The sequence below is a fragment of the Leucopleurus acutus genome, assembly GCF_964270905.1.
Source record: "Leucopleurus acutus genome assembly, chromosome: 2".
NCBI lineage: Eukaryota > Metazoa > Chordata > Mammalia > Artiodactyla > Delphinidae > Leucopleurus > Leucopleurus acutus.
In genome coordinates, this window is record NC_139143.1 from 187,185,310 (window position 1) to 187,209,865 (window position 24,556).

Genomic DNA, 24,556 nt, shown 5'->3' on the forward strand with positions numbered 1-24,556 from the left:
TTTGAAATGTGCGCTCCCAAGAACTAAGCAGTTAAGAATGTGAAGGAAGTTCTGTGTTATCTCTAGCAGATTATTTTGACTTTGCAAAATTGTTCATGTGATGATATCCACCTTCATATCCTAGTTGGGTTGTCTTTGGCCCTGATCCTTCTGTCACATTTGATAACAGTGGAGGGACTAGAATGACCTGTTTGGAGGGCTTTGGGAGCCCTGATAATCTGGCAAGGCCTGGTAGGTGATTGATAGAGCAAAGAAGGTCCTTCTTCTGTAATGCAGGTTGAGTATACAATTATTGTTGTTCTCATTCTGGTTGGGAATAAAGACCATTGAAAAGGTGATCTCTGCACTTGTCTACTTGGTCATTAATGAACTCCTATGCTCACCACCACCACCTCCGCACCCCTGCACTTCTTTTATTTTTTTATATTGTGTAAAAATGTTTCCCCAGAGGAAGATAATTAAGACTGGTCCTAGGAAGGACACAGATTGGCTATTTAAAATCAATGAAAGTACCATATTAATAATCATGAAAGATCTCTGGGAAGGGAAATTGACTTCTCGTCCTTGGATTTTGTGTATTTGTACTTGGGGTAGTTGAGGTGTGTGCTCTTGACGGAGTGAACCGGTGTCCCTCAGCAGCAGCCTCCTGTTTTCCTTTCTGGTCTCTGTTGCCTCCCTTTCCCTCCAGTCTGCCTTTCTCAGTTATCTTATTCTCAATGTTTAATTTCAGTTTTGACTTTTTAATTCATTAATTCTCAACCTATTGCCTGACATGCAAATATCTGGAAATCCTCCCTATTCTGCTGCTGAACACCTACCATTAAGCTGTCTTTTCTAAACCCAGGTGGTGATGGGATTTGTCCTCTGTTAAACTCTTTATTTCCCTAAATTTACATTCATCCCTTATTTCAAGAAATCTGGGCCAGGGATATGGACAAATCCATAATTCAACCCAGAATCAGCTCCTCTCCTTTTTTGCACAGGGCCTGTGAAACCTTACTGTAAGCAGATTGGTTTGGTGGTTTTCTCTTAATGCTGGTGCATCTTACCACCTGGACGCAGTCAAATCAATCTCTCTCTCCTTAAAGAAAAAATGGTGAGAAATATTTACTTCCCAGTGGGCTCTTCTCTGTGTTCAGAAATATACCCCAGGATGCCTTCACATGGGAAGCTTTTCACCGCTTCCTTCTTCATTCAGCATTGTGTTTAAAATGTGTCATTTATAACCACTTTGACCATTATGCAGTTGTCCAATTATATCACTAGTCAATAATGAGGCATATTTGTTAGAAATACTTGACATGCTTCTTGAATTGTTGCAAAAGTGAAGAAACTTTCCCTCTAATTTGCTACTGGATCTACTTTTGTATTGCTATTATGAGCATAATTTTGGATCTGAGAAAAGCAGAATTTATAACCAGCCTCTTGATACAGCTTAACTCCTCTCTTCATCTGTAAAACAGTGATAGTACTATCCAGCATTTATTGAGAGCCAGTCCGCTCTACTTATATTCATTTATTTAATCCTCGTGACCTAACGAGGTATATATAGACTATTATTTTCCCTCATTTTATATATGAGAAAATTGAGGCTTGGAGAGGTAATTGCCCCAAACCCAGATGGTTTGGGTTGAATCAGATGATCTCTAAGTTCATGTCTGCCTTTAATTTTCTGTAATTTTGAGCAGAATTCTTAGCGTAGTGAAAAGCGTAAAGAAGATGAAGATTTCCCATGATTGACGGCTGAGGGAGCGAGTACCGGGAGAGGGGGCGCCCTCTGCTCCCTTTTGCTGTTCCTTAGCGCGTAGTAGGCAGCTTCCATGGAAGATGACGTTTTAGTTCCTGAAACTCCATAGGATGGTAATGTGAGCTAATGCCATTGTGTGATACAGAGAAAACATAAGGGTGCTCTCCCAATCCTATTTTATCTACTTGGTTAAGTCTGGGGAAGAAATCTAAACATAGGCATGTAAGATGGAACCAAACCATAGAAATCATCTTGTTCTGTCCCTCACTTTGTCAGACGGCTGGGTGACTTCACTAAGGTCACCCCCAGCTAACTAGTGATTGTGGACAGTACCAAAGTCCTAGATTACCTGATTTTAGGCTAGTGCCTCTGAAACAACACGGTGCCTCCCTTTATAGACGTTTAATCTTTACCTAAATTCCTGGCCTATTTGGGAAGATTGTGTCCATTAGAGCTACTTACATTCGTTCAGAACTTTTGTTTACATTGAGCCTGCCTGCCTTTGCCATGTGTGGGATTCAGAATCTGGAGGCTTTTTTTTTTTTTTAAACACAATGCCGCCACTCCCTGGTTGTTGGGTAGTATTGCATTAGGAAATCCAGTAGGCTTTCAACTCCCTTTGTAAAGGCTTAGGAGTGGTGAATCTAGGTACAAACAAACTAGAGTGGTAATTTTGTGTGGGTGGAATCATTAAGTGTGCCTGGGTCAGAAGATAACATAGGTATTATACCTCAAAACGTCACCTGAATCACGGGCTTGGTTCTGAAAAATAGACATTGTGTGACTATGGTACCTTTAAAGGTTATTTCTGTTGCCCTTCACATTTTCACACATCTTACGCCTTTTCTGCATCTGTTGAGATGATCACGTGGTTTTCCTCTTTTCTTTTGTTAATGTGGTGTATCACATTGATTGATTTGCGTATGTTGAGCCATCTTTGTGAACTTGGGATGAATCCAGCTCCGTCCTGGTGTATGATCTTTTTTATGTGTTGTTGGATTTGGTTGGCTAATATTTTGTTGAGAATTTCTGCATCTCTATGAATCAAAGATATTGGCCTGTAAGTTTCTTTTTTCATAGTATCTTCGTCTGGTCATTTGGTATTCATACATCTTAGGTGTTACAGAAGTACGTAAAAGTATAAATTTTAGAACACTGTTGCTAGGACTGCTAGCAGATCTGAATTCCTTTGTGCTGTGATGTTGAAGCATCCATCAGTAGCTCAGTGACTAGACATCACTGTCATCTCCTGAAAGAAACCATATTCTGGAGAAGATATCACTCCTACAGTTCTTAGCAAAGTTCTTGAAGTTTTCTGTGAAACACTGGTTAGAGTCACCTACTAACAGAAAGCAATAGTCTCTTGAGTTCCTGCTCAGTTACAGATGCTTTTCCATCTTTTCAGTTTTTCCATGAGTCCTTTTAGGTAGGTTTCGATAATCCTGTTTTACAGAAAAGGGTAGACTCAGAGAATCTTAGTAATGTGCTCAGAGTCATGTAACAGGGAGGTGATGGAGTTGGGATTTGAACCATGACCGACTATCCTGTACTTACCAGCCCAGCCCAGTAGTGCTTGAATTAGAGTTTAGTCTTACCATTCTGGCTTAGCTTTCCTTAAAAAGGAAACTGTCAGACCATTGGGCTTCACCTGGGAGCGTTTTGCACCCGAAGGGGACGTTTGGCAGTATTTGAAGGCGTCTTTGGTTGTCACGATGAGGGAGGAGTGTTGCTGGCATTAGCGGTTGAAGGCCAGGAATGCTGCTGGGCATCTAACAGTGCGCTGGGTAGGCCCCTGCAACAGACTTGTCTGCACCAAATGTCAGTAGTTTTTAGGTTGAGAAGCCCTGTATTGGACAGTGTATTTACTTAGCCGGGTTTATCCCTGAGTACTGCCAAACAGGCCCTGCCCCTCCCCTGGTGTGTCTCCTTCTTTCCCTGATGAGTGCGCTCTTTATCATCCTGCCTCAGGAAGATACTGTAGCCCTTTAGCTGCTCTCCCTCGGCCTGGCCTGGGGTTTTGCACCTCAGTGCCTGTGGCTTTGCTCAGCAGTGCAGATAGAAGACCCCATTTGTCCCAGAGAGTTAAAAAGCCACTAAAGGCCAACTCCAGCTAGGATTCAGGTTCCCCTCACCATCATGCAGAATGCTTTCCTGTGCTGCATGCAGATGGACCACTTGCATGTGTCTTACGTATGTCTTGAACTTTCTCTATCTTTGTGTATTTCTCAGGTCTCCTCCTTCGCCTAGAAAAAATTTCATCGAAATATTTCCCATTTTTTCCCAGGTCAGATGTTCCTTCCTCCATAATCCCTTGCCGGAAGTAATTGCTCTGTCTGTAAACCCCTATACTATATATAAAGTGTATTCTTTTTATGCAGCGTACTGATTTGTCCTCTTTTTCCCGCCCTCAGTATAAACAGTGTAGAATATAAAAGTGAAAAATTGATAAAAACTAAAAAGTACCCATTTTGTAGGATTATTCTTTGTATGCAGTCTCTTTTATTCAAACCAGTAATGATGCCCTATATTTGACACAGTTCATTGCAGAAGTAAGAACCTTAGCGTGTATGGAATTCACTTGGGAATAGCGCTTCTTCACGTCTGAGTTCAGTCAAGACCTTTGGCAGTTGCTTTCTTTCTGGTTCTTTGAATGGCTTACATATTTTAGCAAAAATATTTTTGAGCCTTCCTGGTCTTTTAGTGAAGGCTTTGTGCAACCTCTCATGTAAGCATCAAGCATCTTACTTCATTAGAGAAGGCTCCTTTGACATACTTTAGGATTTGGCCATCTCCCGTATAAACGTGAGGCGTTTCTCGAATTTTAGCTCTCGTGCATTTCTGACCCACTGACTTGTGATGAGAAGGCAGAAGCTGCTAAGAGGAGTGGTATTGCACTCCCCTTGGGGAAGTCCCCTACGGCCCTCAGCTGGGTCGGAAAGTATTTTCTGAGGCCCCGGGAAGCCTTAGTGCACTGCCACATTGAGATGCTTCATGACCAGGTACACAGAGATGGTCCCCTCAAGCCCTAGCCCCACAGCCTTCAAATGGAAAGGCAGTATTTGATTCTTTATTCTTCGAATGAACTAGGAACAAAATTAACTTTTAGGGATACGATGGTTAAGTGTCTCACAAACATTTATGGGACCCTGACCATCATAGAACGCTATTATTCATATCCATGTCCAAGGTGTTCTCTTCTTGGGAAATTCAGAGATAAATGAGACAGGATCCCTGCTCCATGGACTCATAGTACCTTCCTCACCACCCACAGTTTGCCGTGTTAGTTTGCCATAGAGCATAAGTGGCAATAAAGTAGCAGGGAAAACTCATTGCCCTTAATGGCCTTGACAGTGTGCTGAAACAGTTTCTAAATATCTGCCAACACAACCGAAGCTTCAGATGGAAGGATGTATTCATGTGGTGTACTGAGTAGTTAATGCTAAATAAAAAACATATCGAATGAATTAGTTAATCAAACTGGGGAGATTTATAGATTCAACTTTGGTTTCCTTTGTTTCCTGAAATAAGCAACTTTGAGGGATAGAGTCAGAGAGGTGTTGTGGCTGGGATTTTTCAAAAAATGAAAATTGACCTCATAATTGACTAATGTATTTTTGTGGTCCTGGTAGTAATTGTGTGTCTCCTTCTCTGCCTGTCCACCTGTTTCCGGGGCTTTTGATCATGGGTATGGTATGCACCTGTGGGCACCCGAAATCCTGTTCCTAATGCTGTTAGATTTTCCTTTTCAGAGTAAGAGGGACCACCTACTCATGAACGTCAAATGGTACTACCGTCAATCTGAAGTTCCAGATTCTGTGTATCAGCATTTGGTTCAGGATCGACATAATGAAAATGGTAAATATGTCCTTCTGGTTTGATTCTTACACTTTCTTAGCTTTGGGCAAAGTTCTTTGTAAAAACATTCATTAAATGGAGATAACCACTATGAAAAGTTTTCACTGGAAAAGCTTTTTATCAGTAGACATTACTGGAATGTTCTTTTTTTTTGCTGAGTTCTTTCACTATTTCTGCCTTAAAAGAGAAACAACCTGATCATGTGCTAGTAGCATCTTTCCCTTAAACTAGGAGTAGTGATAGATCTTCTTTGGAAATAAAAGTAGCTTCATCTTTTTATTCCTTTTTCTCACCTAATGCTGAACTAATGACACTGAAAACCCTATAGAATTGTATTTTGTTTCTTTTTAATGATCTGTATTGTTGAACTTCAGGGTTGTGAACTTCAGTTTTCAAAGCAAAGCTTTCCTGAATATTTTGAAATTTAGCTTGAGTATTGACTTTTAGAACAATAGGAAGGTAGTTCAGAGCATCTTTTAATTTTTTCTTCCTCTGGCATTGTAGTTTCTACCCAATAACTTTATTGACACGTGAGATATGTACATAAAGTGTATATTACGTTTGTTCAGATGTCTAATAGCTTCTTTTTATTGATTTTTTTTTTGAGGTGCTAGGCCTCATTCTAGCTGATTCACATTTGTTACCCATTAATTATATGAGTTCGGGGTTGTCACTCCCCACTTCCAGAACAGGAAATCGAGGCTTAGAGTTGCTAAAGGAGTTGCCAAGGCTATTTGTCTTCTGAGTGGAGACCCCGGGGCAGTGATCCGGCTCTCTCTGGCCCGGATGACTGTGCTTGTCTCACTCCTTCACACTGCCTTTGGTGACAGGTTTTGAGTCAACAAACCAGTAGTCAAAAACAGTTTTCTTTCTTTCTTTCTTTTTCTTTTTTGTTTTAATTAATAAAGTTCACATTAGAAGTCAGGCCTATGAATGCAGTAATGTGAAAACAGTTTTGAAGAATAATGTTCTTTTACATTTTACCAGTTTTTTCGTTTTTTGAAACTATTAAATTTCTGTTAAAACAGTTAAATGATGGTTCTTTATTAAAAATAGTAACTTGGTTATTCTTTTCAACTTGAAACAGTGTGATTTCACTCCATCCTGAATATTTAGCAATAACATACCAGATGCACAGGATCACTGAAAATTTTATAGTTTACAAGTTGCTAAAATGTGATAGTTGTTTTCTTTTTCCTTCTTTTTTCATTTTCTGCTGAATACATTTCAGCAAACTGTGGGGACTTAATAAAGGGCAGAACACATCCCACAGGACGCTTGCTCCTGTTATTCCTGCTGTATGTTATTCCTCTTCTCTGTTTTGCTGACAGGCCTGGTTATTTACTGTGCTTTTTATAGTGGGAAGTGATCCTGAAAGAAAAATTTTGTGAAATTTTCCTAATCCTTTCTGGAAACTCAATTATAATATCCTCCTAATTAACTTTTTTTGTGTGTGTGTGTGTGTGACAGACTCTGGAAGAGAACTTGTCATAACAGACCCAGTTATCAAGAACCGAGAGCTCTTCATTTCTGACTACGTTGACACTTACCACGCTGCTGCCCTTAGGTAAGCGCCAGAGATGTGTGGTCCTTCTGTGAAGGAGAAGTCATAGGCCACTGTAGGTAGAGAGTCTAAGCTGCCTAGATCTCATCTGGTAATCGTAATATCAACACACTGCCCCTGTGGTCTCGGCAAGCTGACACTCTGGTGTTAACTTTGTGGATTGTTGGGGTCTCAGAGGTTGCCTCTGTCTTCACTAACCTGTGTGAGAGGGAAAAACCACTTTTTTCTTTTAAAACCTCTCTAGAGTTTTGTATTTTATTTCCTTGAAAATTCGTTGCTAAAGTATTTAGGGTGGGGTGTTATACAGATTATTTCCTGAAGATTCAGTCACTGCCAAGATAGATTTTAAAAAATGGATGAAACAAATATGGCAGCATGTAATTGTAGGAGAATCTAGGCAGAGTTCATAGGAATTTTCATTGCCTTGTATACTTTTAAATTTCTGTGTGTATGAAGAGTTTACTACTAAAAAGCTTGGGAGTAAGGAAAACATACAGAAGATTTTATTCTGAGGTAACATTGCTGCTAGCCTTAATGTCTTAGGTAATAATGCCAAAAAGTGACCGTGAGCCTCTGCTTCACACCCTCTGGTAGTTTCTGTCCCTTTCAAGAAAAAGATAACCTATTTACTCTGGTGTGTTTTGTTTATGAGGGGAAGAATTGGGACTTCTTAGGTGGTAAAGGAAGTAAGGACAAGTGATTTTATTATACCTTTTTCCCCACTGAAAATAACAAAATGGTGAGAGAACCACTTTCTCTGTTAAAGAACATGGTTTAAAAAAAAAATCATAGGGGGACTTCCCTGGTGGCGCAGTGGTTAAGAATCCGCCTGCCAATGCAGGGGGCACTGGTTCGATACCTGGTCCCGGAAGATCCCACATGCCATGCAGCAACTAAGCCCGTGCACGCACCACAACTACTGAGCCTGCTCTCTAGAACCCGCGAGCCACAGCTACTGAGCCCGTGTGCCACCACTTCTGAAGCCTGCATGCCTTAGAGCCCTGCTCCGCAACAAGAGAAGCCACCACAGTGAGAAGCCCGTGCACTGCAAGGAAGAGTAGCCCCCGCTCGCCACAACTAGAGAAAGCCTATGTGCAGCAACGTAGACCCAACGCAGCGGCGGGGGGGAAGTCATAGGGATTTGCTGGCTTTTAGCTTAACTACAATGAGATACAATAATTTCTCTATTATATTGCTCAGATGGTATTCAGTAAAACCATCTGGAGTCTCTTGTGCAAAGCTACATAGCTAAAGCCAGTTATTTGAAGGCAAATTAGTAGCAACTTTTAATATAGGGCAGGTTTTGGCAAACTTTTTAGGCCAGATAATTTTTCACGGTCTCTGTTGCAACTATTCAGCTCAGCCATTGTAGTACAAAAGCCACAAGCAACATGTAAATAAATGAGGTGGCAGTGCGCCAATGGAACTTTACTTGAGGACACTGAAATTTGAATTTCATTTAATTTCCACACGTCAGGAGATATGACTCTTCTTTTGATTTATTTTTTAGCCGTTTAAAAATGGAAAAACCATTCTTAGTTCTCAGGCTGTACAAGAGCAGGTGGCGGGCCAGATTTGGCTTGTTGCAGACTGCAGTCTGCCAGGCCCCGCTGTAAGGGAGGGCGCGTATGTGGTTAGATTTGGCTTCCTACAGGACTTCAGATACATTTAGAGAATTCCTGTAGTGTTTTATAAACTTCTAACAAAATTCCCCCAAGCTTTTCATGTCTTCTTGGCGGTGGCTTTCCAATCTTAAACTTGCATGCTCAACAAAGCAAGTTAACGGAAGGTTGGATAGATTGATGGAACCATTAAATTATTAGCTAAGACAATTGACTTGGTCCTGGGATTATTTTTTATCCGCTTTGCATGCTCCCCCGCCCCCCATCTTATTTCATTGATTGAGGTGAATGATTTTTAAGCAATTTAGAGTTGAAGTTAAGTAAATACGTGAGATATGTAACTCTGGTCATTCAACAGATTTTGATATATTTGCTTAAAGTGAATATATTTGAATATTGATCAGAGACTGTTTCGGTTTGTAGAGTCATTTTATACTATAGCATTTTTAGAATGGGTTGTCCCAGGTAATTCTAGCTGGACCCGGATGAATTTACTTTCGCTAGGTTTACAGTCAGGTGTCTTCTGTAACTGTACAGGTTACTGTCTCTTCACTGACCACCAAAGAGCTGGAGTGCTAAAGTGGTGATCTTCCTTTCCTGTGTATGTGACCAGAACCCTTATTGATTAGTTTTTTTCTCCTGTGGTATTTTCTTTAAAGTGGTCATACAGTGATTTTATAAAGCTGTCATCTTAAATTTGACTTTGTCGGCTTCAAATAGAGCATCTCTTGTGTGACTTGACAGTTGGGTTTTTTTCAAAGACACCAGATGAATGTGACCACATGGTTACTGGTGGTCTGGCCTAGTAGCTGCTCAGTAATCCTTATGGGTGTGTTGACGTTTGCTTGCATCTGGGGCTCATCTGGGGGGTTCTTGCTGTTGCTTAGTAATCTTGCCTGGTTCTCGGAGTGCTCACTGTAAGATCATCTCTGATAAAAGCAGAGTTGAGTAGCCGTGCCCCCCGGAATCTCTATTTATTCCTTTCCTCTTCACTAAAGCAAGATTACTTTAATTTTAAAGTATGGGGGTGGGGGTTAGGCTTTCATTTTTCTTCCCACTTTTTCCTTCACCATTTATCCAAGAAAGGATTTTTTTCTTTCTCCACAGATATAAAGTCGTACTGCCAAAAATAAGTTCAGTTTTGAAAGAAGACAAATAAAATAGGCCGTAGGCACATGAAAGAGGATCAAATGAATGTACTGAAAAAAACATGGAGGACAAAAAAGAAAGAAGAAGACAGTGTTAGTGCTTAGCACCATTCTTCTCAGAGATCAAAGTGCTCAGTGGTGTGGATTCTTTCGGCTCACAGCACTCCGAGGGGCTCTTGCCATTCCATTCACTCAGGAGGAGACCAGACCCTTTCAAGCCGGTGCTAGGGTTGGGCTATAAAGGAAGAGAGAGCTTTGTCCTTTAGGCATCATGAATCAAAAGGAAAACAGAACTCCTCGGCAGCCTCTCTGTGTAAATTGAGATTGTAGCATTTCCCTACCCAAACCAAATTTATTCCGAGAAGAGATGGTGGCATCTTCACGGTTGTAGATGTCTGTGTTGAGGGTCCAGCATTACTGCTCTGCTGCTGTTTTTGAATTCTTGCTTTGGCTGCCCCTCATTCCTGCCTTTCAAGCTAAGCTTCTACAGCTGTTTATTTTCTTTTCTTCGTTACGTTTATCAGTAACCATATAGTAATACTGTGTTAGTATCTTGAGTGGAGTATTTTTGAGTTGTCCTTGTTCCCAGGTTAAGTATTTTGGGCTGACGCTGGTATAAAAGAAAAAGCTCCAGATTGAAATTGGAAGACTTCAGTTTGAATCCTGGCTTTACCACATAGTTTTGTGACCACGGTCAAGTTTGTTAACCTTTGTGCCACCTTTTTAACAAATTTATTTAAAGTCACATGATTAAGTGACAGAACCCAGAACTGGTTTTATATCCAGTAAGGTACAGAGCGTGAAAAAGCCTCTTGCAGAGAGAGTATCTCACACTCAGTAGTATGAGTAGTGCTCATGAATCTGAATTGGTTTCTCAAAAGCATAAAAGGAAGAAAAGGAAAAGTGAAATTCAATATAATTCTGTACTAAGTTATTGGTGGTACAGTGACTTGCATCCACTTATTTTATTTCTCCGTGGCCTCTAGGATGGATTGTTTGGATACTCAGCACTTGAGGCATGGGGAGGAGTGTTCAGCTCGGAGCCATTTGTAGATGCTCTGAGAAGGAGCAAATTAGTTTGTAGCTTGCAATTTGTTTGCTATGGTAGTATTTTTACCCTAAGGATAATACTTTATTGATGATCGAAGGATCAAGAGCGATTGCTTTGTGATTGGACTCTGAACATGTGGCCTGGACAACACTTTTGGGCTTACTGTGCAGCTGTAACAGTGAGTTCTCAAGCATTGACTGTGCAGGGCAGACAGGAGATCCTAACGCTTCCGTCGGCTTGAGGGCTACTTTCCAGCCTTCTGATTATCTGCTTCCTATTGGGGAAAAAAATATCCAAGGTAGGTTACAGGTTACAAGGTATCATTTCACCTAGGAATTCATATTAATAGGAGTATGTTCTAGAGTGAATTTACCAGAAGCCCAGGGCCGAGAAATCCTAAACTAGGTCTTTAGGGCTTCTCATCGCCCTTTTTCCATTCCAAATCAATTTATCTCCTTCCTTTGTTACGGGCAGCTAGCGTCACATATGTGTAGTGATTGAAACAGGTTAATTACGTCTTGGTACAATTCCCCAACCATTCCTCAGAACTTAACAAAGTTCCTTTAGTTTCTGCAAGTTCCCTAAGGGGTTTCGTGAAGTCTCAGAGCTCTTAGTTTTGCAACTTAAGATTCATTTCCTGGCTTTAGTCTACAGTTCTTTTTATATGTGAAATAACTCCGGCCTACGGCATTTTTATTGTTTTGTCTGTACATGCTTAGTACTTCATTAGACACCATAACTTGTCAGTCCCTTATTTCTTTATTCATTCATCATTTAACACATTATTGAGCTGCTCATCCTAGGGGAAGGGCCGTGGAGGTGCTGGGAGCACCTAACTGAGTAACACGCTCTCTCTGCCCTTGAATACGTCATAGTCTTTTAAAAATTCTTCTGTTCGGAGCTACTTTTGGGCACATAGAAAAGTTGTAGGTACTGAGTTTCCATGTATCCATCTCCCAGTCTTCATTTGTGTGAGCATCTTATGTAACTTCGGTACAGTTGTCAGGAACAAGAAATAGCATTAGAACAATACCATTGAACTAAAGACCCTATTTGAATTTCACGGATACCTTACTTTGTTACAGCTGCTGGAAGCAAAAGACCGTAGCCTGGGTGGCTTATAAACAACAGAAATTTCTTTCTCAGAGTTCTGGAGGCTAGAAGTCCGAGATCAGGGTGCCAGAGTTCTGGTGAGGGCCCCCTTCTGGTGTGCAGACCGCTGGCTTCTCCCTGTGTCCTCACGTGGCCCAGAGCAGAACCACGAGATTCATTGTACCCCTCCCCTTTTCTTTACTGGTAACTTCTTTCTTCAGCAGTGAAAAACTCAGTTCTTATTGTTTAAAAAAAATATATATATATATATATATATATATATTTTTTTTTTTGCGGTATGCGGGCCTCTCACTGTTGTGGCCTCTCCCGTTGCGGAGCCCAGGCTCCGGATGCGCAGGCTCAGTGGCCATGGCTTACGGGCCCAGCTGCTTCGCGGCATGTGGGATCTTCCCGGACCGGGGCACGAACCCGTGTCCCCTGCATCGGCAGGTGGACTCTCAACCACTGCGCCACCAGGGAAGCCCTAAAATATATTTTCATTTGCTTATTTTTATCCAATTCTACGGTACACATAACTTAGTTTCAGAATTTGTAACCCATGTGCCTGTGAGAAGCACGTTTACTGACTACATTTTTGTCTTTAGTCTTATGTATAGTATATAGGCAAGAGCCTGTTTTCTGAAGTTGCTCAGGTCAGTTCTGTTTTTCGTAGCTCCTTAGGTGTGGCTGTGTTACTCATTTGTAATATAGCCGGGTTCATGTTTTAGACGTTGCATTCTATTTTTGGTTCCTCTTGGTTGATTTGGACTGTCTGTTTATTTTCTGGGTAAGGAAGGGTTTGTGAACTATTGCTGTGGCTCACAGGGTCAGAGCTATAAGAAGATACAGTCTTCAGCCCCCCTACCTGCTATAGATGACTGATGCTTTTACTTCTTAATTTATCCTTCTTGCATTTTCTTTTCACAAATGAGCAAATACATGTCTATTTTCTTATAACTTCTTCTTTCTTATGTGAAGGGTAGCATACTATAGATAGTCTTTTGTGCTTTGCTTTTTTTCACTTAGCGGTATGTTCTGGAAATTGCTCCTCAGAGCTCATTCTCCTTCACAGCTGTGTAGTACTCTGTTTTTGTGGGGGTACTGTGGTTTCTTCACCTGCTGTCTTGTGTATATGCATGTAGGTTGTCAATGAGTGAGTTTGAGCATATTTTTGTCTATATTTTTGTGAATTGTCTGTTCATGTCTTTTCTGTTGGGTTGTTGTCTTTTTGTCTCTCACTTTTTAAAAGTTCTTAATATGCCTGTTGCAAGTATTCCCTCAGGACTTTGAGTCATAGTTAGAAAGCCTTGCCCTACACCACTTTTTAAAGATAAATTTACCCAGCTGCCCCAGTACCATTTACTGTCTTTACCTCAGTGGTTTGAGATGCCACCTTTGTCATATATTATTTTCCATATGTATTCTGGACTTGATATTCTATTTCCTGTTGTCTAGATATGTGCTAGCACTGCCCTCTTAATTATAGAGGCTTTATAGTATGTTTTAATGTCTGATAGGGCTAGCTCCCCCCCGTTTAGTTATTTGATTTCTCCACATGAATACTAGTAGAACTTGTTTTATTCCATGAAATAGCTAGCTGGTGTTTGTATTAGGATTGCCTTGAATTTACAGATCAAGTTTGGAGAAATGCTATGTTGAGTTTTCCTATCCAAGAATAGGGGGTGTTTTCCCATTTGTTTGTATTTACTTTTGTGTCTTTGAGGAGTGTTTAAGAATTTTCCTCAAACATTTAAGAAAATTAAATTTAAAAGTGGAGAGGCAGAGGGGCTTCAGTGGAAGTAATGTTGTATATTGTTATACTTAGACCAGTCGCTAGAAAACTATGTGGAGTGATAACACTCGGAACACCATAAATAAATCAAGATGAAATCCTAAAAAAATGTTCAGATAACCCACAGGAGGGCGAGAGAAACAAGAACTAGAAATAGAAAAGAAACTTAAAAAAGAAAAGATACTATGCCTGTCATTAATGAAATGGCTTACAATAGACGATGTAACACGATGCTGACCTGTCTCAAAATCTTTTTTCCTCTTATTTCCGGGTAAGAGTGACAGTAATAGCTGTAAACAAACAAGCTACTGTAAGCAGTCTGTGAGCTTGTGTACCTCTTCACGAGTTTCTTTGAGGTTCGCATATGTCTGGGGGTGTATGAAGACTCGCTCAATTATGGGTACAGTTTAAGGGAATGAATTTCTGGGCCACAGTTTCCATTTGTATTTCTCTGCTTGCCTGAGGAGGTTCTCTCCTCTTTTTCATCCCCTTCAGATGGCCTTCTCCCACCAGGCACAGGACTCTCTAGATGGTGCAGTGCCCAGGGCGTAACTGGGGGGCGTCACAGCAAAGCACTACTTGAACAAGTCTTTTCCAGGGAGCCCTTGTTACTGCTGAATAAAAGGACCCCAAGACATGGTGCTTCCCTGTCTTTAGTCTTATTTCTGGTAACAGTGAAGATATGGGGAAGGCAGAACCTGAGGAAGCTGGGAAAGCAGCTGTTTCAGCAAGGTGGACATGATTGCAGTTTTCTCTTAACAGTCTCTCTGCCTCCATTTCACAAACTGTCAAATAATATACTGTTTTGAGCAAGAGCATGGTGAAAAGAGAGCCCTGGAGAAAGACACTGAGTGCTTAACATGGTACACATGTACACACTTTTACTTTAAAGTGTAAGCACTACTCTTCAGCAAGAGGCGATATGAAGAATATTTCAGAACGGATGGCAGCCAGTCAGAACCAGCCACGGTCAGCCTCCCGGCCCCTGTCAGCCCTGTCTTCCCCTCTGCTTTGCTACTGCGGGCCCCTTACCCGGCAGGGACAGACACTTCCAAGAGCCACAGCTATATGCTAGTGACTGGTGTTTTATTTTCTCCCAATGCTTTTTTTTTTTTTAATAGAAAAATTCAGATTTTAAGTTTACATTTCCATAAATTTTGGCAAATTTGTTTGACACTAAACAAGGCATGGGATATTCTCATCATCCCAGAAAGTTCCCTTCAGCTCCTGTTCTCTCTAAACTTCCCACCCAGAAACAACCACTATTCTGATTTCTCCTACCATAAATTCCTTTTTGCTGTTCTAGAACTTCATATAAATGGAATCATACAGTATGTAGTTTTTTTGTGTCTGGCTTCTTTTACTCAACATTTAATTTTTGAGATTTTTCTTGATGGGTTATGTATCAGTAGCTCTTTTCTGTATGTTGTTGTGTAGTAATCTCATTGTAAATTATACAATACTTTGTTTACCCGTTTCTTTGTTGATGGACATTTGGTTTGTATTTAGGCTAGTATGAATAAAGCAGTTATGAACAACAACAAAAGCACAGTGAAGGAAATAATAATGATAAAAGCAGAAATTAATGAGTGAAAACATTAGATCTAATTAATCAAATGCTTTAAGAAATTCTAGTATTTTATTCAAAAATACCTTATGGGGCTTCCCTGGTGGCGCAGTGGTTGAGAGTCCGCCTGCCAATTCAGGGGACACGGGTTCGTGCCCCGGTCCGGGAGGATCCCACATGCCGCGGAGCGGCTGGGCCCGTGAGCCATGGCCGCTGAGCCTGCGCGTCCGGAGCCTGTGCTCCGCAACGGGAGAGGCCACAACAGTGAGAGGCCTGCGTACCGCAAAAAAAAAAAAAAACCTTATGGCCAACTGGGATTTATTCCAGGCATGCAAGGTAGGTTTACTATTCAAGACTCTGTTAACATCTAATAGCATGTTAATAAGTCTAAGGAAGAAACCTGTCTCCTAAGCGATGATTATGATACGGTTATTCTAAAGCTATTTAATGGGAACACCTGGGAGGCTTTTCCACTAAGGTCAGGAACAAGGTGAGGATGTCCTTTATTTCCACTACTTTCCACGTTTTTATTGTATTAGAGGTGCAACTTAGAGGCTTAAGAAAGGATAAAGAAAAAGTGAAACTATGTGTATTTGCAAATAAAGTTAACATGTTGGGAAGACCTCAGAGAATCAGTGATTAAGCTCTATCAAATGCTAAAAAATTTTGTTGAGTAGCAGGATATAAAATTAACATACAAAGATCAATACCCTTCACATAACCAAACGGGAAGCAAATAGAGGACACAGTGGTAGATAAAATCCCGTTTATTACAGCTTCATAGTAGTTTATCATATGATAGCCTTCTCTTCCTACTGCTTTGGATTTTCCCTAAGCCAGTTGTGTTGCCCTTCCCTGGGAACATTTTGGCAGTGTTTCTGATGGTCACAGTGATGTGTGTGGGTGCTATGCGGTAGAGGCCAGGGATGCTGCTAAATACAGGATAGCTGCCAACAACAAAGGATTGATGTCTAAAATGCCAGTAGCGCTGGGACTGGGAAACCTTGTCTTAAACATAACTGATTTCCAATGCTTGTGTTTAGAATTGTGGGTTAGAGGAGTTTCTATGTGTTTAATTAATTAATTATTCAAGTTTAAGGATAAACTTAAATTTGAGTAATAACCAAGAATAATAAAGGAAGAATTGCTTTCCTTTAGTCATGGACAATGATGAAGTAATTGATTTTGCACAGCGCGGAGCAGTGTACAACGTTTCATAGACTTCTCATTTGATCTTCGTAATATTTTTACGAGATAGGTATAATAGATGTACTTATCTCTGGTTAACTGATAAAGGGACTTACTTATTTCTTCTAGGCTTCAGGGATGAATCATTTCTGATCGATGGGTGATTAGTTGCAGAGCGAGTGCATTGTTCATCTAAAAAGTTGTCTTACCTGCCTATCCTTTTCCAGGAGCTCATTTTAGTTCCAGTTAAATACTAGAAGGATAGGTCCTGGGCCTGGAGAGTTGATACCTAGTCCATTTTTTCCTTTAATTGTATCGTGTTACCTACAAATCAGTGCTTCCAACAGAACTTGCCACGATGATGGAAATGTTATATAAATCTGTGCTGTTTGAGATGGTAGCCACTGGCTACATGTGGCTATTTAAATATACATTAATTGAGATTAAATAAAATTTAAAATTCATTTCTCTTCACTTATACCAGCCATATTTTAAGTGCTCAATAACCCTACATTATCTTCTAATCAGTAGTATCCAAAGGAACTTTAAGAAATCAGTAGTATTTTTGTTTAATTTTTAAAATGGAGGTTGTCTCAGCTCATCTTATCTTCTACCCAGTACTGAGGCTTTGGTCACAGATTACTTAAGCCCTGTGGGAAAGGAGGATTTTTAATTGCTTTTTAATTTGTTACGAAGTGAATGAATGTCCATCCCCATGTTGATATCCCTCAGTTTCTTTCACTAACACCTTGGCGATTAGCACATGTGTGTGTTGTTGACGTGCTAACTCATGGAGTCCTTCTGGGAATGGAATGCCTGCTCACGCAGTGGGAGGTCACATGCCTGGAAGCATCTTGCAGGTTCTGTTGATGTGCCTTTGATCCTCCAATTCCATCTACTCTAATCATAGCCTTTGGCTTCCAGTTGATGTTAAAGTTGCTTCCTGTAACTGCTGAGGGAGTTGAAATTCTGAAAACCTCCCTGCCTTCTTTGGAACCCTGGAATTTCTCTCAGCACTCTTGTATGTATGTAGGTGTGTGTGGTGGGATGGTGGGTCCTACTGCATGGTATAATGTAAATGACATTTATATTTGGTGCGTGGAAACGCTGCTTAAGGAGTTGTGTAGTATTGTAGAGTTTTCGGCTATATTGTGGTTTAACTTTTGTTCGTAGATGAACCTGGAAACCTTACTGCTCTAGTATTTCCATGGGAAAGCATTTTCCAACTTAGTCAGTTAATGTTACCTGAAAATTTGGGAAGTGTGTGTTTGTATATTAGAACCCATCTATATATTTAAAATTAAAATTTCTCTAGGTTTTAATTTCCAAGACAGTTTATTTCTTCCACACTCAGAAGAAAAATATTTAACAGTTACACATTCTCCTTTTCGTAAGGTAGCAGGAAGAAAAGGCCCATTTTGCTTTGATGATTTACAGAGAATTTAGATGGATTTTTTTTTTTTGGTAAAGTAATGTAACTGTGGTTTAAATTTTTGCCCATCATTTCTAGTTTAATATCCTTTCATCACAATCCTGCCCTCAATTTGTCTTTGTGGTTTGATTAATTTTATTCTAAGACTAAAAGGCTGAGATAAAAGCAGTTAAGTTGTAGGTTAAAGCAGTCATGAAACAAAAAAATATAATATTGGACATTTTCTTATTTTGGGGGGTGAACTCCTGTTTTTCTGAACAGATAATTAAACAGTTTGTAGCCATATTCTACATGTTCTTAGAATACCATGGATTTAGTTACATCTTCCCCCACCTCTGCTTTTCTAGTAGTATTATGGTTTGCAAAGCTGTTGAGGACATTACTAACATTTTTTGTTCATTTATTTTCAGAGGGAAGTGCAACATCTCCCATTTTTCTGACATATTTGCTGCTAGAGAGTTTAAAGCCCGAGTGGATTCATTTTTCTACATATTAGGCTACAACCCTGAGACGAGGTAAGTGAGTCACTGGGTCCCACTCCGTGAGAACTTTGGCTTTTTTCACGTGCCTGGGTATGTCTGTGTATACTTCTGGGCATATACTGATAAGGTGAAAAAAAAGACACAAAGTCCTGTAGTAAATAAACCTCTTTGGGAGGAGTTGTAGTACTTAATGTCTTTGGTGTCTTTAGCAGCTTATTGTTTGCTTTTTTGTTGTTGTTAAGAAAAGGAAAAGTAAGACAATTTGGGTTTGGAGAGGGCAAGAGAAAGACAGATGTTTAGTTGGTGTGTGTTTTGAACTTATTATGAATTGTACCCTCATGCCCATTCAGTCAAGCCTTCCATACCTTATTGAAAACACCTAGGACATTATGGAAAGTTCGTTGATTAGTAATTTGTTCACTTAATAAAACCCCAGGAACACTCACTGAAATACCTCTAGTAAGACTGCTGGTATGAGATGGACACATCCAGTTCTCAACTGTCTTGGTAAGATCTATATCACAGGTAGAATTATTATTTTTTAAATGAAAAGCAATAGAGTCAAAATAATTTAACAGAAAGAATTCTTTGTTTATGTCTCTGATAGGCTGTAGTTTTAACTCAGCCCATGGAAGAACTTCTGTAAGAGTATATGTGTTCATATTTTATCTTGTATCAATCATGTGACTGTTTTATTAAGGATTTGAAAAAACAGAGAAGGTTATTAGGCGATCAGGTAGTCTGTGCACAGGACAGTCAGGACATAATCTAAAACTATAAGGACTGAGAAAGAAATAAAAGATGCTTGGCTCAAGGAAGTTAGTAGAAAGAAGTACATTAAGTATAATTGGCAGATGGGCACCGCTTGAGTGAAAACCTCTTCATGGAGGATGCTGAGGAATTACATGTAAACTTTAGAATGTTGCTGTCCAGCCCGTCAAACTAGGGTCAATAAAAGGCAACATATTCTTTGTTGTGGCTGTAAGAGGCTGCATAAAGCTCTACTGGGACATATACATGTGTCTCTCTCCATATATATACTAGACAACAACTATGCTCACCTTTTTTGCTTACCTTTTTTTCTTTAAAAAACAGTGACTTTGAGCTTTTGTTTTCATTTTCAAAAGTATGCCCTATTCCAATGGCAAAGGAGCTGATCAATGGTAATATTTCAAAAGCATCTTATATTGTGAAATGTTTATATTACATATGCATTTATTAACTGCCTGGACATGTCTTCCTGTTGCCCAAGTGAAGTGTTGGACACTCAGAGTTGGATTTCTGTCTGGATACACAGTAGCCTGTTATTTCAGTGATGCCATATTTATTTAACTATTTGATAGATGGCTGTCATATTGCACAAGTTAGATTGTTTCAGGGAATTGACCAAATAGCTTTTGAGTTTTAAGTGTTTAGCTCTTGGGTTCATAATAGCCAAGCAAGTTTACTTTTCACTAGTTTTGGTTGTACACCTGTTTTTGCTGAATGTTCATTTAAAGTGATATGTAACTTATCTGTGTAAGCAGAGACTCACACAGGTTCTTGTCTCATTTTTTACTGTATGTTACTGGTAGTCATTCAGAGTGATACTTCCCATCAGTTTTGTTTTAAACTGTTGGTTAGGCATGCGATAGAGGAATATATTATTATTTATCTCACCCGAAAAAGCAACACAGAGACATACCTGTAGCAGCGTGTTTACAGGATCTGCCTCCTGAAGCACTTCTTTAGTGGTTTGACCTTAGTCCCGTTTGTTCATTTCTGTGGCTCTGTTCCCCGAGTCCAGCTTGTGCTTGGCATAGTGGAAGTGCTTGGGGGTTGTTGGATGAATTGAAGTGAACAAATATTTGAATGTCTACTTATTAGTGATAAGTCTGTGGCAGGTCTCAAACTTCTCACAGAGTGAGTGTGAAAATTTGCAGTGATAAAGCCAGTGTGGCCCAAGCTCACTGGCTTCACCATGAGCACTACTTTCTACCTCTGAAGTTTGGGGTTTGGTGCACACTTCCCATAGCTGCCCAAATTATCAAAACTGTGTATGTGATTTAACAGAGTATAGAAAACTGTTTCCTCCACCTGGCTTATGCACACAGCCCAGTCCTTCGAATGCTTGGGGTGCATGCCCTTGCAGAACTTACCTCTGTTTCTGTCTTTGTTTCAGGTCTGTGAGGGATGGGGCAGTGTGATGAGCTGGTGTCCCTCATTTTAGATGAGTGAGACTAGCATGTAACTGTGGCTGTATGGTGCTGTGTGCTGACTTGTTTTGCCCTGAGTCATCTGGAGAGGAATGTCAGACCGTTCTAATAATCTCGTGAGATGGCGCGTTGATCAGTAAGACCACTGGAAGTTAAAGAATGGTGATTCTGTGACTCCAGACTTTGACGACTGTTCCCCTCCCCTTAAATAACGTGTGAACTCTAACTGAGCAATTAAAACTGAAGTTTAAGATAGAGTTGTTTCTCATAGCAAATTTTCTGATAGTAGTTAAAAGTTGACTTACGTAATTTTCCATAATCTTTTTAGCATCTTAGCTGGCACTGAATGATTGGGGTTTTTTTTCCTCTCACATTTATCACAGATCCTTTTAAAACCCCAATATCTGGCTACCTCCCCCCCCACCTACTTATTTATTATATTTCTTAATATCGTGCCTTATCAGGGACCTGGTTGTCCAGAACTTTTTGGTTTGGTTTGCGTGCTAGTGGGGAACAGACTTTTATGAATTCTTTGGTCCATTGCCTTTAAAATTTGGAGAGGGTGGATTTCTTGTAGTCGGCATAGAATTACTTCGGTGTTATTAGGTATAAATTTATATTTCATTAATTATTTTTTTCTACTCAGAGTACTGATCATTACTATAAGTAAAGCATCCACAATAATACAGGTTCATAATCTCTTATTTTCAATTCTGAAATCTGAAAGCTCTGAGGATCAAAAAATTTTTATGCTAAGTTGGGTGCTGAAATTCATTTGACCCTGAGGTCAAACTTGACCTGAACTGATGTGAGACTTTTTGTATTCTTTATTCAGTTCACTTTGTGTGGATTTGCACAGCTTTTACTACAAAGGTACCGATGTGGTAGAATAGGGATTATTGCTCAGACACTGCTGTGGCATTACCCAGGTATATTCCCTGTAGTACCTTCTCAATCCAAAAATTTCTCAATTCTGAAAATCTGCTGGTCCTAAGGATCTTAGCTTAGGGGTTGTAACGCTGTGTTCCTGCTACCCACGACATTTAAGGAGCAAAACTTGGGCAAAAAATGTGGGGGCAGATGTTTCTAGCTTCAGGTAGAATTCAGGCGACGGGGGGCTGGTAGGCGAGAGAGGGCTTGAACCTTTGGTAATTGGGCTTTGCTTTTGGAATTTGTTTTGACGTTTCTGCACTCAGGGCGTGTTCACTGTTGCTCAATAAATAAGATTCACTCCAAATTTACTTCTGCAGTCAGCATACTCTGAACATAATGTCATCATGTTCTCATTTTCTTTGAAGGGTATGATCCAAAATCTAGTGAGAAACTTTAAATAAAGTCAGTAAATTTCAGCTCAGAGGTCTTAGTACATAAAGCCAGTAATCCTTGTACATGAACTTGACCAAAACACCAGCATCCTTGGTTGAACTAAAGTAGGTTGGTTCAAAACAATAAATAAATAAAGTAGGTTGGTTCTAGCTTATAAAAAGAGCTGGGCATAGAGACCGGTTACATCTAGCCTTTTATTCTCCTTGTTGCTTTTTTATTTGTCTAGTACCTCATGGCCATTTAATCTGACTGCTTGATCCTTTTGTTAAGACCAACAGCATGGAAGGATCTCCCCTTTTGGACGCAGGCAGCCTGGGTTCTGATTCTATGCTCCCACTTCATCTTTGTGTCCATGGGTAAAGGTTGTACTTCCTGGACTGTGTTTTCCTCTTTAATAAAAATGGGGAAAACAAAAACAGGGTAGCTTTTGTAAACTGTCATGTTTTTTTGTTCCTTTTCGGGAATTGCAAAAATAATTATAAATTTTCTTTTGAAGAAGAGATTGAGAAGTATCTTTTTTTTTTTTTTTTAAACTCCGTAAAATGTTAAATCCAAAAGCAAAATATGAACTACTTCCCAAGATGTCTTGATTCTACCAGGTAGATCATTAACCATCTGGTTGTTTCTGCTGACATGTGGAAGTCTGAGCACTGGGGATTCTTGCCTCTGCTTGGAATATTAATTATAAAGTTCCTTGAATATATACGGTTGCTAAAAATGTAGGGTAAATTTCTTCACTGACCATGATGAAACTGACTCAACAATTAAAATAAATACGTGAGTAGTGTTGATGGGAAATAATACATTTCTACAGTCAGGATATTTTATTGAAAATTTGAGAACCAAAATTGAAAAAAAAATTTTATTGAGAAAGAGGTTTGGGCTTTTTTTTAGCAAACGAGCCTGTCCTCTTTGTAGCGTGGAGGGTTTACTGAGTTTTTGGTTGTCCTTTCCCCCATCTTCCCATCCCTCCACCTCTGCAGGTTCGGCCTATTAGCCAGTGCTTTTTTTATTGTGCTTTGACTTTTTCTGAGTCTATACCTTTCATTTCTTAGGAAAGTTCTCCTTACCTTTCTGCCTCAGGCCAGTGAGTTAGGAGGGGAAGGAAGTAATAGTGAATGGAGTCCCAGTAAGAACAAGTTTGCAGAGTGGCTACTTGAGAGGAGGTGCCTTTATTTTTAAATTATTAGGAGTGAATTTTACCAGGAACCAGTCCCTTTGTTTCCCTTTGCTAAATAAGAGTTCCTTGGGTCCCTAATGAGCGCAGTGGTTAAGAATCCGCCTGCTAAGGCAGGGGGACACGGGCTCGAGCCCTGGTCCGGGAAGATCCCACATGCTGCGGAGCAGCTAAGCCCGTGGGCCACAACTGCTGAGCCCACGAGCCACAACTACTGAAGCCTGCGTGCCTAGAGCCCATGCTCCACAACAAGAGAAGCCACTGCAATGAGAAGGCCGCACACTGCAATGAAGAGTGGCTTCCGCTCGCCGCAACTAGAGAAAGCCTGTGTGCAGCAACGAAGACCCAATGTGGCCAAAAAAGTAAAATAAAGTGTAGTATTCTGTGTATAGGTGGTCGCGGAGCAATCCCGCGCTCTAATGCTAGTTTTATGTAAGTGTCAGTGGTCTCATCAGGGGCTTGGTCTGCAGCATGAAAAATCTGATTATATTCTTGGTTCTTTGCTTCTTGAACATGAGCCTTCTCTTGTTTAATCAGGTGGAAAACAAGTTGAGGGCTCAGATCTCATCTTCTGTCTTACCCAGGAGAGAATGTCCCTGGTCACCTGTGATCACCTGAATTCACCTGTGCCCTCTCCGCTTTTCTTCTTCTTCCAGGAAGCAGGTGGTTTTTTTTTTAAAAAAAGCAATATTGAGGCTTAAGTATTATTATCCTTATATTTAGAAGTAATCATAAACCGAGGCACTTGCAAGAATTTATATATATGATCTCCCCCATTACAGTGGCAATAATGTTACTAATAATAGCTATAGTTAGTGAGCACTGTGCACCTGGCACTGTGCTGAGTGTTTTACTTGTATGATTCATCTTTCTTTACTTTGTTTTGAAACAGTCTTGACCATACAGAACAGTTGCCAGTACACTAGAAGATCTTTGCTTAACTGAACCATTTGAAAATAAGTTGTCACCATGAGGCTATATCACACTCTAATACTTCGTGTATTTCCTGTGAACAGGGGCATTTTTCTTGCATAACCACAATATAGCCTTCAAAATCAGGAAATTACAAGTAAATATTATTGCCCTGGAATTCTCAGACCCCACTCAAGTTTTATAACAAAAGGCTATAGCAAAAGGAATCCAGTTCAGCATTATGTATTTGGTTGTCATATGTGTGTTTAGTCTCCTTCAATCTGGAAAAGTTTCTCAGTCTTTCCTTCACTTCATGACATTGGTACTTTGGAAGATTATATAGGCTAATTATTTTGTAGACTGTCCCTCAGTTTGCATTTATGATGTTTTTTTATCATTGCATTTA

The 24,556-nt window shown here is 40.0% G+C and overlaps 1 protein-coding gene across 1 annotated transcript in view; it reads left to right on the plus strand.

Annotated features, from left to right (window-relative positions):
* The window catches only part of RERE (arginine-glutamic acid dipeptide repeats), a 426,659-nt gene that overhangs the window by 248,598 nt on the left and 153,505 nt on the right, over positions 1-24,556 (plus strand). The window contains exons 5-7 of the mRNA XM_082865410.1: positions 5,497-5,602; positions 7,073-7,169; positions 18,469-18,573. Of these exons, the coding sequence (XP_082721536.1) occupies positions 5,497-5,602; positions 7,073-7,169; positions 18,469-18,573 (308 nt within the window). The remainder of the gene's footprint in view (positions 1-5,496; positions 5,603-7,072; positions 7,170-18,468; positions 18,574-24,556) is intronic.